Genomic DNA, 15,783 nt, shown 5'->3' on the forward strand with positions numbered 1-15,783 from the left:
TGAAGACATGTTCCGTACATGGTTTATGGTGAGACAAGCTTTGGTTTCAGGCTCCTTGGCATAACATGGCACTGCATAATTAATCTATTTTCTAATTTCCCAACCTCTCTCCATCCAGACGTAATCACGTCTTCCTGAGATGCTCAGACACATTTGACCACAGCTGGGAATCTCCACTAAATGACAATTGAGGAAGCTTTCTGTCATCATTTTGGTAAAATAAGTGATTTCTTTTCTGCCTGAACTTCCTGTCCTCAAAACACCATCCCACCACTGCTATCATCTTGTTAACACAGGGCACACACATACATCAGTAAATGCACGCACAAACAACACACCGTCATCACCAGCACTCCCTAGGGTCTATTTATAGGCTCCCTGTGACAGCATGTCCTAATCAATGATAGTCTGAACAGTAAGCCGGTCTGTTAATCACATACTTAGACAACAGATGTGTAACGCCTGTTCTGCAATGAAACAGCGTCATACTTAACATAATTACAGTTGTTTGCAGCACCTGTCAGTTAGAAGATCAGTTACATGTATGAATATAACAACCACAAAGCCAATGCATTTGCGTACCGATACGTCTGCAGCTGTCACATCTTTATGGCCGTGCTGCATGGCAGAGATGCCTACAAGTCATTTTTTCCAAGTCAAAGTCAAGTCTCGAGTCTTTGAGGGGCAAGTCCAAGTCAAGTCTCAAGTCTCAAGTCTCTTACGGTTGTAATGAACATTCTGTCATCTGCTGCATGCTAGAGGACTGCATTGGGATTGGGATCCAGCAAATCTCACGGGAGCCGGCGGTCTAGTTCACTGAACCTAAGCAGGTTGACTGGAGTTGCCATGGATACACATACAAGATATGGTGGCTCATAACGACCAAGCAGGAAAATAATTTAGCCAAATGATCTATACAATGAATTAAGCGTCATGTTTAAATGCAGTGGAGAGAACATAATTTTACTATATCACCGACAGGTATGCATTGGGATTGGGATCCCGCTGGTTCCGAGGGACACCGACACAGATCTTGCGGGAGCGGGCTGTAATGGTCAGCAGGAGCGGGATAAAGAAAACAGTCCCGCGCAGGTTATATCTCAAAAATTCAAAGCACGTACTGCATTATCATCACTCATTTATCTATTGACATACAGTATCAACATTGATTACTTGTTTGGTATATGATCACTTTCAACAGGCTATTGCAATGCAACATGTAACATTGTAAACATTAACATACAGCTACATTTTAGTGTTGAGTCACTGGGTCTCCAACTAATGACAGTTCATAATCTACTGTTAATTTACACATCCCTCTGCCCTCTCATAACCAGTGTATTGGTAACCTAATAAGCCTTTGACGTATGTGGTCAACAATAAACCTATAACCTGCCTTTAGCCGACATTAATAATAACGCAGTCGTTCTCTCGGTTTAACGCTAGCCAGCAGATGGTGGCAGCGCAACGTGGATGATTAAGTTATGTGACAAGCAAACAAACTGATGCTGAGCTAAACATGTTTGCCAACTGTCCATTGGCGCGAACGTTAACTTTCACATTACCAAGTGACTGACCATGTTTTCAGGTGCCTGATAAAGTTAGATGTGGCCGATCCAGCATCCTTTATTTTGATACAGCAAGCGTTACATTTAGCAATTCTTTTGTTTGGGCCTTGTGTGAGGCACAGCAGCTGCACGTTATGTATGATAATGAGGGAGGGAAAGACATTCATCTCGTCAGATTTCCTGTATGCTAATGCGCTGCCCCAAAAAACGGAATAAATAAAGATTGTTCACGAGTCTCTTCACAAATCTCTGACTAAGTGGTGAGTAAAACATTAAGGCGGAAAACAAATCACCGTGATGACCTGTTGCATTTCACCACCACTACAATCCCCTGAACAAGCACTGGAAGGCCACTTTCGGTAATGAAACTCATTATCAGCATCAGCTGAGAGAGGGAAAGTTATTGAAAGAGAGTGACACAGAGTTAGAAAGCGAGAGCAGGTGAGGTAAACCCAACAACAGAGAGCCACCAGCTTTAGATTGGCTGTTTTTCTTTTGACATTTCAGAAGCCAAACTTCTCTCCTAATCAACAAGCACTCCTAATGAAAAAGCACTAACGTCAACTGAGCTGATTACTGTGTAATTGTCTTTTAATCAGTGTCGGCACGGGGAGCAGATGCAGAGAAATGTGGATTAGTTACAAATAACGCCATGGGTAGTAAAGTAGTTTGGGAAAAATATTGTTTCTATTTATGGGTTCAATATATTAATCTTGCTATATAGAAAATAAGAAGAATTGAGATTAGGGCAGTAGAGCCTTCAGCTTCTCCGAACCTCGTCACTTTTAATTTCTATAAGTGTGCAAAGAGGACAGCGGTAAGAAATTGTCAAAGAGCTCAATGAGACCGAATGTGAGAAAAAAGTGGAAACATTCAAAAAGCGAGAGGCCAGGGGAGTTGGATGGGGAGGTGAAAGTGAGAGGAGGGATGGACATGTGTGAATGGACAGGGTGAGAGTGCAAAAAGCTGAAAGGAAATGGCTGGGGAGACACTGGAAGACTTTCTGAAAAGCCTACCTGATCGTCCCATTCATCCAATAACACACACAAGAGCAAAAGTGTAAGGGAGGGATTAAACTGTGTGGTAAATGTCATTGTCATCACTGTGAACTCCATATATGCCGTGCGAGAACAGAAAGCTTGACTGGAATAGCAACAAGAGGAGGAGGAGGGAGGAGGAAGGAAGGACAGAAATCTTAGAGATCGAGAATGGGTTGACATAAAATTCCCACTACAAGCAATCTGCTGGCAGATCAAAGCCCCGCATCCTAACCCTCTAAGGAGGCGTGTGTTTGATTGGCACACCATTTCTGGGAGGAAGGTTTGCAGGCTGGTGGTGTTAAGGCTTTATCGCCTGAGTGAACTCTAAAAATCCATATTATCTTGCACATAAGTTTCAGCCGAACAAGCCTGCATGACTTTTGAGCTGAGAGAGGAGACAGATAATAATATTGAATCAACCCAGTGACCACATGTCAGAGACATGGACAGAATATTTTCATGCTGGGGAGAGGAGTGCACCACCCTCAGGTTAGGATTAAATGGTTGTGATGCACGTGAACGAGACAGAAGGTGATGTAAAGTGAATGCAGGAGCACACTTCTCTACAAAACAAACAACTTCATATAAAAGGCATTTGAAGAGTACAGCGAAGTTTAGTCATCATCTTTTTGAATTGCAGTTTACATTCTAATTACTTGTTAATTACTGTATTGATTCTCTAAACAGCCCTTTCCTTTCCTTAGTGGGTTGCAACAGTAGAGTGTGATATCAGAATGAGCTTCATTTCCTAAGCAGGCCTACAATAATCAGAGCCACATTGGGAGAGGTACTAAAATTGAATAAGCTTAGGTGAAAGATACAACAGAGCAATGACAGTGATTAGAGGACAGGGAATAAGATTTGTCAGAACTATAAAATATATGTCTTGGAGAAATGTTGTGTTGTCATATATTTTTAACAGTTGGCAATGTTGCGAAAGTTGGCAGTGGCAATGCCGGCTGGTCGGTCATTCGTTCCATCCCTTAAGCTTTACTCTAGCACTATCATTAGGCCCCCATTTTAACTTGTCCAGTACTTTGGTTAACAACGCAATATCTGCAAAGCTAGAGCTAATTAGAAAATGTTAGCATGCTAAAATGTGCTAAAAAGATGGGAACATGGTAAAATATTACCTGCTATCAGGTTGCTATCATTAGCATGTTGGCGATGTCAGTGTGAGCATGCTAGAGAGCATGTTAGCTTCATGACGTTAGCATTTAGCTCAAAGCACCGCTTTGCCCGTCCAAATCGTCACAGAGCTGCTAGCAGGGCTGTGGAATCGTGTTCATAGTATTTAGTTGCGGGAGTGTAGAGAAATTTCCCTGAAGATTCACAAGCAGCCATTAGCAAGAACTACAATTAATCGAGTCACATTGTCCGAAGCTAAGAAAATAATGAAATATTTTTCTCTAATGCCTTGGTTCTCTTTTCCTTTTAAATTATCAGGCTTGGTTAAACAGATGTTCACACTGCGGTGGGACTAGAGAGTGTGTATTCATGCTGAGCAGAGGGTCAATTAGTTTGGCCACCTTTTTCAGCAGTCTAACTGTGGGGGGTACTGCTTAAGTCCCATAGCAATTACATAAAACAATCAATCTACTTAAGCAGATGGGATGTACTACAATTCACAAAATGTATTTATACACTATAGAAAAAATAGGATTAAAACATAACGAATATCCTGGATGAACCTGTTAGACAACCAAATAACCATGGCTGCCATTATGTTCTCATTCTTTTTTCATTTACCAGTCACTGTTTAATAACCTCACATGTTACAGTGTCGGGAATGAAATGGGATGTGGAGTCAGTATGCATGTATTATCTCCAGTCTAAAAATACTGTGTATATCTAGTATATTTCACATTTGCTTTCAACCACTCTCACATGTGTATAAGCATGCAAAGACACACACTACCCCTTATAGACGCTTAACACCTTTAACATCCCTGATAAGTGGACACACACCAAAGTGTACCTGTAACATCCTGTCATCTTTGACTCAACAGGTGTTGATTATCATGAACAGAAAAAAAACATATTTGACGATACTATAAGTCATACTAATAGTAAGAAGGGGTTGCTGACATGTTTTGATGGCATCAAAATATGCCCATAATGCTGTGCAACTCTAAAAAAGAGGTGATGAAAAAAAAAAAAGTGAATAGAGTGAGCTCTTTACATGCCAGTTTAATGTCAGAGTAAGCCATACCATTTAGCTTGTCTGTCCAGGGCTCGACAGTACGAGTATTTCACTCGCATTTCCCCCTAAAAATAGACAGAAGCCATAAGACAGAAAACAACAGCGGTAAGATAAGCAGGGTTTGGGTTTGGCTAGCTGGCTATTTAGCGATAGTTATATCGGGTGCCTTTTGTTGAAACACGTTCAACTTTTCATGAAGTTGATGCGCTCGTCAGTGTCACTTTTCGTGAACTGACCAATCACAACCTGGACGGGGCGGGACATTAAAAAAGGTTGACGTGCTACAGCAAACTTATGCATGGATGGTTATGATGATTGACAAGTTAGTACTTAGCCTTAACAAAGACTAACTGCTGTATTGACCAACTGGAATTAATATTATACTAGTGGTAGGCTATAGGCATATAGTGTACTCTTATATGAAATTATAATGAATAATGAACATTATATAATTCATATATTAATATTTTACTAACATTATGCTATTATATTCATGTATACTTTCTATTTAATATTATAATATTATACTAATACACTACTTTTTATATTAGATACTCATCCAGGTTGTGGATAGTGAGTCTGTAGTGGATAGATGTAGATTTAGCCAATGCCATTGTGCTAATATGTGCTCCTTCTAGCCAGTGTCCTCCTAAGAGCAACATGTTTCCCTTGTTCTATTGTACATTTATTTTAACTAAGGTTATTGTTATCAATACTGTTCAGTGATCTTGTTTACATAAAGTGTGGCGTGGGTATTTTTCACTGTGCTCCCACATTTCTTTGTGTGCTCCTCGGGTTAGGGTTGGGAAGAAAAAGCTAACATGGAGCCCTGCACTCATAATTGGACTTTAGACAGTTACTCTAAAACAGTTTACAGGTCTGTTGACCCAAAACGAGGCTGCATGCACTTAAAAAGCTGTTGTGTTGTCATTTAATCTTGCATAGCAGAATGATCTGCCCTCAGTGCTGCAGCCTATTTTTTTGCTTCTTTCAGTGGAAGATACTGTGTCTTCCACACAGCAATGACTCACAGTGAACACCAGAACACCCATTAACCCTGCGTGCCGCTCTGCTTCTCGTCAGCGCTGAATGCTGATGTGGAGAACATTTAAATGCAAATCACCTTGATTAAAACATTTCAGAGACTGTACAAAAATGAACAGGTAATGAACCTGCTCGGTATTAGCAAAGGCCCAGAGGGTTATAACCTCTATTAAAGAGCATAATCACACAACAGCTCTCAGCTCTCATAATTGTCCTCCGGATAAACCTGATCATACTTTCCATTGGGCCACTAAATCAAACTAAATGCATGAATCAAAATCTACTTGCAGGATTTGCTGTCTTTTTCATATCTGCACTCTGTGATTCTCCGACGGTCTCACTGGGAGGCTCTGTGTTGTGTTCGGGAGGACACTACATATGAATATGCTGCTGTTGCTGTTATTGTCGCTAGCGCCACGGTACGCTCGCTTGTGTCTCTGCTCATGTGATCTACAATCTCTGCGTGTCAATCACAGCGCTGCCGCCGAGCCCGCTGACTCCCCCGCCCAGGACAGCGGCAAGACACCCTCAAAAGGAACAGACATGAAAGAGGAAGCGACGGAGATAAAACGCTAAATCCCGAGCAACAACAGCGATGCAGGGAAATTAAGTCACACACACTGAACACATGAACACACACACACACAGCAGTTACAACTCAAACTTTTCTGCTCATATGACTCCCACATTCTACATGTGAAATACTTGCATTAATACATACTGCATGTTAAATGTGCGTGTTTCACATATAGTACATACAGGAAGTGTTCAGTGTCTCATTTATCAAGAGTGGATCTTAGTATAAACTGAAGCTATAACCAGAGAAGGCGACGATGTTTACAAGAATCATATCGGTAACATTTGTAATTCAGCTTGTTATCACTTAGAAGAAGTAAACTATATATATTAGCTATATTAGTATGCAGTATGAATTATAGATAATGGATGGATGGATGGATGGATGGATAATATTAAAGATTAGGAAAATGACAAAGAAAACCGTATGGTGTTTTAGTTATATAGTTAGTTGCTGATCAAACCATCATAAGTTTATTAGAACTGCATTTGTTGGAAAGCTAGACAATAGCAGCTAATGATCTATCGATGACCACAGGCTGTATGCAGAAAACTGCAAGATAATGTTAGCTAACTCGCAGACCTCTATGGTTGGATCAGTAGTGTCTCTTACATGTGTGTTACAGGCGAGATTGGATTAATGTCAAGTGTTGTGTCTCAATCCACGTTCTTCCCTACTTTCACTTGCTACTTTGAGTGCATAAGTGCGTTCACACAGTCAATTTTATTTATATACCCCAAATATCACAAACCATAATTTGCCTCAGTGGGCTTTACAATCTGTACAGCATACAACAACCTCTGTCCGTAGACCCTCGTCTATTAGAAATAAGAGGAAGAAGTAGTCAAAGGTTGCATTTCGACATTTCAGTCCTGTGGGCCACGTAGTTAGCTCACTGTGTTATCAAAGTGCTATACAAATAAAGATAATCTATTATTATTGTGCAACAATGCTGCGTTTCCACCTAACCACCCAAGGGCAATGCTGCATTCACGTCGCTTTCAAGTCAGGGCTCCCTCTCAAAGGTGACGTGAGAATGAAGCCTGATAGTTGAGAAAAAGGCCCTTATCCTTCAAAGCCAAACACATTAAACCCGACTGAGAGGACTCACATGAGCAAAAGGATAAATCAAAAGTTACATCGGAAGCTGGCAGGCACAGGGGTTGTGAAAGGATGCGTTGTTATGGATGGATGGAGGTTAGACTCGCTTGATTTTACACATGAATGACACAATACTTTACACTCAGGCGGGGGGGGGGGGCGCTTTTTATGAGCGAGCAACCACATAATCCCCACATCTGCACACACTGAAACACTTCCTGTTCTTTAGCATCCGTCTGTACGTCTCTCCATAAACAAGCGTAGGTGTTTGCTTAGTCACACACACACACACACACACACACACACACACACACACAGACAGAACTTGGATGCATGCAGTAGGTAGCCGCTTATGATATCCTTTTGTGGTTTCATCCATTAATCCAACAATGAGCAGCTAAATCATCCAGAGTTCATTTGTAGAATATCTAATCATCCTCCCTCACCTGGCTGCACCACAGCCGCAGGACACACCACAGTCTCAGAGTCATTTGATACTTTTTGCTGTGTGTGTGTGTGTGTGTGTCGACTCTCTACCCATTATTGTCTGGGACTTTTTCTACAGTTTGCAAGTCTTGTCAAAGTGAGCTCAGTGGGATTTAATCTCTGAGCTGGTCAATTAATTGCTTTTACCTTCACTAATAGAAATAGCAAGACTAAGAGTCTGCAGCCATAGTATTAGCTCTGTGAGGCTGTACTATATGCCAAATGCTAATGCTAGTCTGGCAACATGTTCACAGCATAGACTGTATATAAAGATGGACGACGTGACAGCTCGATCGCCCCCTGGTGGCTGGCTGCAGTACATGTCATAAACCCCGCCAGCATAAATCCCGTGTTAGCAGATGGGACATGGGCCAAACTAAAAAAATCAAAGCACACGTCAAATGAATGTTTCCCAGAGATGGTTGTTCTTATCACATTTGTTCAAGTGTTCATTTTTCTGATAAGTTTGGTTTTAATTAGTTATTTCATGCTATAAAAATGGGGTGAGACCTCATGATTGACAGCTGTGATTGACTGTGGTGTGCTCGCGATTGGGTCGTGTGGGTGTATGGGAGGGGACCTCAATACCGCAGCTCCACCCCCCGTTCACTACTGCGCAGACTCTGGCTCCGAATGACGTCACCAGCGCAAGATGACAGCAGCCGTATCCGGGATATTTTGCCTTCATTTTTGTACAGTGGGAGGAAGTGGAGACGTGTCGTCCATCTTTCTACACAATGCAGCGTGTTGGCAGGCAAACATTTGCTAATGAGCACTAAACACAAAGTACAGCTGAGGCTGGTCATAAACCAAAGTATTGAGAGTTTGAACTGATTACGGAAAAGTCAGGGGCTCACCAAAGTGATTATAATTCTTCGTGAGGGTTACGAGAATGTCTGTGCCAAATTTCACAGAAATAGCTGTTGAGACATCTCACTCAAAACTACAAATGTCAACCTCAAGGTGGCTTTAGAGGAAAAGTCAGGAGATTGGCAAGTCTGGAAACCATGTCTGTACAATGTTTTCTGCCCGAACCATTGAGATACTTCTAAATATTGGGTTAGTATTGCTGTGACTCAATACTCATTGCTGGAAAAGCCAGCATGCACAATACCAGGACCCTGGAACTAGCTCACCTAAACGGAATGCAGCCCCTTTTTAAAGTCATCAACTTGTGCTTTTCCTGCAATGAAAAGCCAAACTATTGTCAGTGAAAAAGGTCATTTCCTGCATCGCCTGCAGTCCCACAATGCCTCGAAAGGGGACTCACTTGCGTCCCACAGAAAATGCCAGTGGGTCTTCACCTGGAGGCGAAGCGTAGTAGATGGTGTGCTGTTGCCAAGAATGGCCACATTTTGAGCCATCCGCCGCGCCGCCAGGTCGACATAGCAGTGGACACAGCACGCCTATGTTCTGTGATATTCCATCACCTCTCTAAAATCACACAAACCCTTTTATTATGCATCCTTCAACCGACTCACGCCTGATCACACCGAAAAAATATAGTTTTCTTCCAATTATGCATTAATGCCAGCGACATAAAGAATAATGAGACATTCTTACCAGCTATTTAGGCAATACGTTTCCTCAGGAAAACTCACCACAGGATTCTCAAACTGTCAGGAGAGCCCTGTGTTTAAAACGAATGAAAGCGGTGAATGTGATTGGCGTTGATTGTCACAGCCTCTAACACACCCACTATAATGTATGATAATGTATTCTTTCTGATCCTACCCCATATCTAGGTGCACCGGGTGCCTCTGGCTTCAAAATGACCAAAATAGTGCTGGCTTGCCCTGGGCGCGCTGGGTACCATGCCCCTTGATTCATGAAAGTAGATGCCAGAATGTTAAGTCGGTACATAAAGTGCTCAGAACAATCGTTAGCTGAACTCTTTAAATCTTATTTCTTATTTTGAATAAGATTTCTTATTTTTTCTCTTTGTGTTTTTCTTGATTGTTGCTCTGTTTTTCTTCAAGACCAAAGTTAGTTTTCTATTCTCTCTCAAACTGAATCAAATCACGACTCATTGCACAGAGCTTTGAGCCACGGCCATCTATCTATGTATCTATAAGACTATGAATCAGACTATGAATCATCACAGTTTCAGTGAGAACATTTTGAGACACTGCCTTTACTGAATCTAACAGCTACATTAGATGAAAAATACACCTAGATGATTTGTCAGTCATGTATGTTAAAGTAGACAGCCCCTGTTCAGTAGGTGGAAATGTTTTCCATCCATCCGTCATGCATACTTAACACTCCCCTTGAAGTGAGCACTCACATACAGTATTTTGCTGCATGCCCACACATTAAAACATGTGTAGGCCTGCTCTAAATTTAGATTGTCAGTTCTTTTTCATGTATGTACTTGCACTCTCCAAGTTTATGATAAAATCGAGTAGGAAAAATCAGTGTTTCAAACTCCAGGTGAGAATCACGGGAGGCTTAACTTCTCATTCTGCTAATAAAATGTAATGGTACAGTGAAGGGTTTAAAACGGCAGTGAATGACCGTAAAAGGAAAAGACATGAGAGCTACATTCCCAACAGTGCTTAATTATTATTGAGGGATGAATCATATTATGATATTGTGATGTTTCTGGTGCACTCTTCAATATTGGATTGCAGATTACATGCTGCAGCAGAACATTTGTGTGCAAGAGAGTTCAACAGAAAACAGAACTCATCTATCTGATAATCCAATCAACGTACCTGCAGCGTACCTGCAGCGTTAACACACCCGTGGAGTCTGCAGCTGCTGCTGCATAGATTTTTCCAATTATGACAATGAGTCAGAGCATCCTCTTTGTATCTACATCATGCTCACCCTGTGACCACCTTTAATACTCGACATTCTATAAATCAAGCTATTGAAAGCTTGACAAAGGCACTTCAGTAGCTGCAGTAGAGCAGCCTGTCTTACTGCGTGCCTTTCTCTGCCCAGCAACTTCAACCAAAGCACTTTCCATCAACTGTCAATGGGCAGGGCAGAATCAGCTTCTGCTCTACTGATTCTGGCCTGTAGTTTGACGGCGGTCAACTGGTGCACTCGCACGATAACGGCCAGCACCATTATCACTTAGGTTGTAACAGAATCTCCCATCAGCATCAGCGTTACCGCCATATTTGACGTGGTAATCCTGACATGGGGGTTAAAGTGCCCATATACTGAGCGATAACAATAATCATACAAGTTCATTACATGTGACTGAGATTGGTCTAATCAAGTCTCAGTCACAGCCTGTATCAGTCATGTCAGATGGTGCAGTGAATTTTAGCACAATGCCAAAAAGTCCAGTGTTTGTCCATGCAATCCAGAACGACACATAGAAGCGTTTTCTGATCTGACGTTCCTATCGGCACAACAACATAATTTGTCTGTGCCTCCTAAAATTGTTATATATCACTGTTGATAAATAAATAAGTTTTACAATGTGACAACGCTATGGTTAAGGTTTGGTTAGATTTAGCCACAAAAGCAACTTGGTTACGTTAAGGGAAAGATGGTGGTTTGGGTTAAAATAAGTAAATACTTGAGGTTAGGGGACCTTCGTCATCATGGTTACTATAATAAAACAATCATTTTGTTCAGGTTAGGAAATGATCATGGTCATGGTTTAAGAAAGACCAACGTTGACTGTTGCTTGGAATTGGGAAACAAACAGTGTTAACACCCAAGTGAACTTTGTTGCTTAATAATGAATTAACTTTACCTCATTTCCTCCTTTGCTCCTGTCATGATTCCTACGACCACTAGTGAACAAAAACGTGGCTTTGGAAGATTTGCTGAAACGACTGATTCTGTATTTCTCTGCAATGCTGGCAGAGACACGTCATCGTCTCACCATGACATCTATCTGTGCCTCTCTTATGTTTTGACAATGTAGGCACATACATGGAGGACGATGAGGAAATTTTGCATAATTTCGTGTCATATTCTGTAAACGTTGGTCATGGCAACAATCACATTGTGGGATTTTGGTACTCAATTTCTCAACAAGTCCTCCAAATTAAATGACAAAAAAAGTCCATGCCCCCCAAAACAAAACATAGAAGCTTTTTTTCTGATCTGATGCCACTATTGACTATTGATCTCCATTTAAAAAAATACAGTTTGATTAGGTTTAGGCACAAAAACAACGTGGTTAGAGTTAGAGGGAAGATGTCAAAGGGGGCTTCCATCTATTTTACACTTCAAAGTCTGTTTACAGGTCTTTGGGAGTACTACTGCATAAGCGAAAAAAGTTGTATAAAGCCCTCTGTGTCTCCAGAGAGAGCTGCATGAAGTCTGATTTGTCCTGAAGTTACTTGAGTCAGCGCTGGTTGGGGCTGAAGACCACAAGTTTGAAAATGAAAAGAATCTGGGGGTGTGGAGTTAAAAGAAAGAAGTACCAGACCTCAAATCTATGAAGGAACTGTCGGCGGTCGAGTTGCATTGTGGATAATGTAGGCACCAAATTTTGACAGGGAAGAAGAATACGTGGAATAAAAAAGACGATATCTCTGGTTCTGCTCCATGCTTTAGAGAAACATTGTGGTTTCTGTTAAAATCACTACTTTGTTAAGGTTAAGGGGACTTCATCGGCATGGTTACCAAAAAAACAACCTTGGGAAACAATTGTCATCATGGTTAAAAGAAACCAACGTTGACTGTTGGTAGAAAACAGGAAACAAACAGCAGTCTCCCATGTCCAACATTTTGTTGACCTAACCATCCACCCTGACGTCCTCCCTCCATGGACTTAGACATGTAACGTACACATATGTCGTTTTTGGGCATTTGCTAAAAGGACTGATGCTCTTATTTCTTCTTGGGAGGTCAGTCTACAATTCCATAAAAATAAAACTGTAATAATCCCCTAAAATGTACTTAAAATCCATAGCACCAATGGGGGACACGATTCTCCTCCGTCTTGCTCAAAACGATTATCCTCAGAGCCACACAGAGCCTCTGAAACTCATCTGGAATATCAGATATCTTCTTCTTGTTCATAACAGACATAATTACAGCCTAATATGATGGAGGAACACTCTGTTCTGTTGCCGTGGTGCTTAAAATGGGATTTGTAGCAGATGTTGTGATGCTAGCACAAAAGTACAAAATAATGACGTGGGCTAATTAAAGCTTATCATAGCCCAAATCATCCTGTTCTCAAGGTAATGATTATTTTAAGGCGGCATTTTGCTGCACTGTGAAGGAGGAGGAGCGAGGAGTATGGCACACAGTTAAAATCACTCAGATTTACAGCAACTGAGGGCATCTTTAAGCCACTGATGTATTTGCTTCATGTAAATCAGCAGACAAGTTACCCACGTTGCATATATGCATTTGTTCAGTTATGTTTTTTGCAGCAACATTTCAAGTGAGCCAGCACTCATCAGCAAAAAGCCCCGTGGAAGCATTTGTTCGTTTCTTTCCCTGGTCTTTCTCTATCAGCATCATCATCAGCGTTGATGTGATCGGACTCAGCTTCTGCATAATCCTCCTATATTTGGGCTGGATTACAGAACATCAACAGAATCATAAAGGACTGATGTGTCACACACTCTATCGTAAAATCTACTTGATTTGTCCAACGTTAAGACCTCAAACTGTTATCAGAATCAGAATCAGAAATACTTTATTGATCCCTGGGGGGAAATTATACAATTATGTACAGTTGTGCTTTGAAACATTGTCTAAAAAAGTCATTTTCACATCAGGGATATGAGTGTATGAGCTATCTTTTCCTTTGTTTTTGACTATTGCCTTGTGGCCAGCACCTCACAAGCTTTGGCAGTCCGCTGTGTCTCTCTTTGTCTAAAATTCTTTGTCTAAAACAGCCCGGGGCTATGAAACTGGACCAGCCCCCCATACAGCCACATGTATAATGTTGGCACTGTTGTAATGAGGTGGACAAAATATCAGAAACATCTTTTCATATGATACAGTCCACTTCAACAGAACAGAAACATCACCTTGAACCTTGAACATTAATAAGTAAGACAACTAGCAGTGCTATTTGCATTGCATTACAATATACAGGTTCTTGTATTTCTCACATTCCACTCACTGCTAACTAATCCTTGTGTAAGAACGAAGCCCTGCAAGGGAAGTCTAAGCAAATCAAACAGACAAAAAACCTTGAGTACTTTGGTTATTAGTATATTAGAAAGTCTGATGAAACAACTGCAGAAGGAGAGAGATAAATAATGTCAGCTGCTAACCAAACCCAGATTAGCTTGGTTGCAGCTTCTGTTAGCTCTGACAGTGTTAACTTGGGCTGTGTTCAAAACCGCCTACTACATACTACCAGATTTCTGACCGACAAGCGGCATACTGCTTTTCATATTAGTATGCAGTATGAAACTGTCAAATCGATTTATTTTGCAATATGCCCGGCCAGGCGTAGTTTCCGTTTTGGAAAGCAGAAGTAATAATCATGCAGGTATTATGCCCCTGCCTAATGAAAGTCAGAACAAACTTTAGTAGATCTAATATGAATGAAGATTCAGTAGCTGGTTTGCTTATTTTTCTCCTCAAATTTGTTCAGAAACAGATTTTAGTGGACTGCTAAGGTGAAATAAGTCAAGGTTTACATAATGTTAATGGCAATCCACCACCAGCGCTTTGCATTGTGGGACACAGTATGCGATATAGACTGGTCCGATACTCCGGTGCTAGTATAGTAGGCGGTTTCGAATACTCCCATGATGTCAACACAAACGGTAAAGCGGCAGGCGGCGCCACGGGACACAGCCAGGCGAAAGAATGTGATTGGGTGGGGGGATGGAGACAGGGAGATAGTGTGTTTGTTTCATAGCATCAGCCCAGCTTGTTTCAAAGCTCCCGTTACTCCAGGTGGACAGTCTCTCCTTAAATCCTGCCTTAAAAGTAGTACTTTAATGTTACCATTTACTGCATAGTTAGGTCACCACTTACCTTGATCCAGATCATACTCCTCCATGGTGCTGACAAAGTGAGGTCTGGAGTAGAAGTTATGCGGCCCTGGTTGCTGGAGACCCCCCAGGCTGAACAGGCTTCGCTCATTTGTGGCGCAGCAGGAAAAGGCCCTCCGGCTTGGGATGCAGGGATAACGTGTCCAGCTCTTCATCTCCAGGTCAAAAGCCTCCAGCGCCGTCACCGGCATCTTTCCCTGACGACCACCTGGAGGAGGCAGGAGAGCTTTCACATTCAGGGCCAAAACACATTTATGATGCTATCATATTTATATGTTTTACATATCCACAGAGCTTATACTGTATATCTATTCAAATCTACTGGGAATGTGATGCTGTAATAACCCGCTGGATCCCTGGATTTAGCTGTTGCACACAGCCATGTCTAAAGCCAAGATTTTAAGCAACAAATCGCTTCTGGATTATCATAAAGATGTGGCATCTGCATGTACCATCTCATAAAAGGAATACATTTCCAGAAATATTAGCATGTACATGAATAAAGCCAAGGACTTGCAAATGTTTCTTGCACTTTTCTGTGTGACACTGTTTGTCCTTGTTTTCCATTCCCTCTTCTTTTCATTGCTTTTTAATCCCCTGCTCCCGCAACAAAGTTTCTTTGGCATTTATGTCGAAGTCTGGCAAGCGTGCAGACCAGCGCTGGGACCGCATTTCATTTTGGACTGACAGCAGAGCACAGCAGCAGGGTGCTCCCTCAGGACGCCTACAAGTTGTTTACTTCCACAAATCATAACCTTGTAAAATATAACTACAAGGGCAAGGCAAAGTGTTGAAAGAGAATGTGAATGATGGAGAAAGG

At 41.5% G+C, this 15,783-nt stretch overlaps 1 protein-coding gene across 1 annotated transcript in view; it reads right to left on the reverse strand.

Annotated features, from left to right (window-relative positions):
- The window catches only part of klhdc8b (kelch domain containing 8B), a 114,098-nt gene that overhangs the window by 25,113 nt on the left and 73,202 nt on the right, over positions 1–15,783 (reverse strand). The window contains exon 3 of the mRNA XM_070911025.1: positions 14,947–15,171. Within this exon, the coding sequence (XP_070767126.1) occupies positions 14,947–15,171 (225 nt within the window). The remainder of the gene's footprint in view (positions 1–14,946; positions 15,172–15,783) is intronic.

The sequence above is a fragment of the Enoplosus armatus genome, chromosome 8, assembly GCF_043641665.1.
Source record: "Enoplosus armatus isolate fEnoArm2 chromosome 8, fEnoArm2.hap1, whole genome shotgun sequence".
Lineage (NCBI taxonomy): Eukaryota > Metazoa > Chordata > Actinopteri > Centrarchiformes > Enoplosidae > Enoplosus > Enoplosus armatus.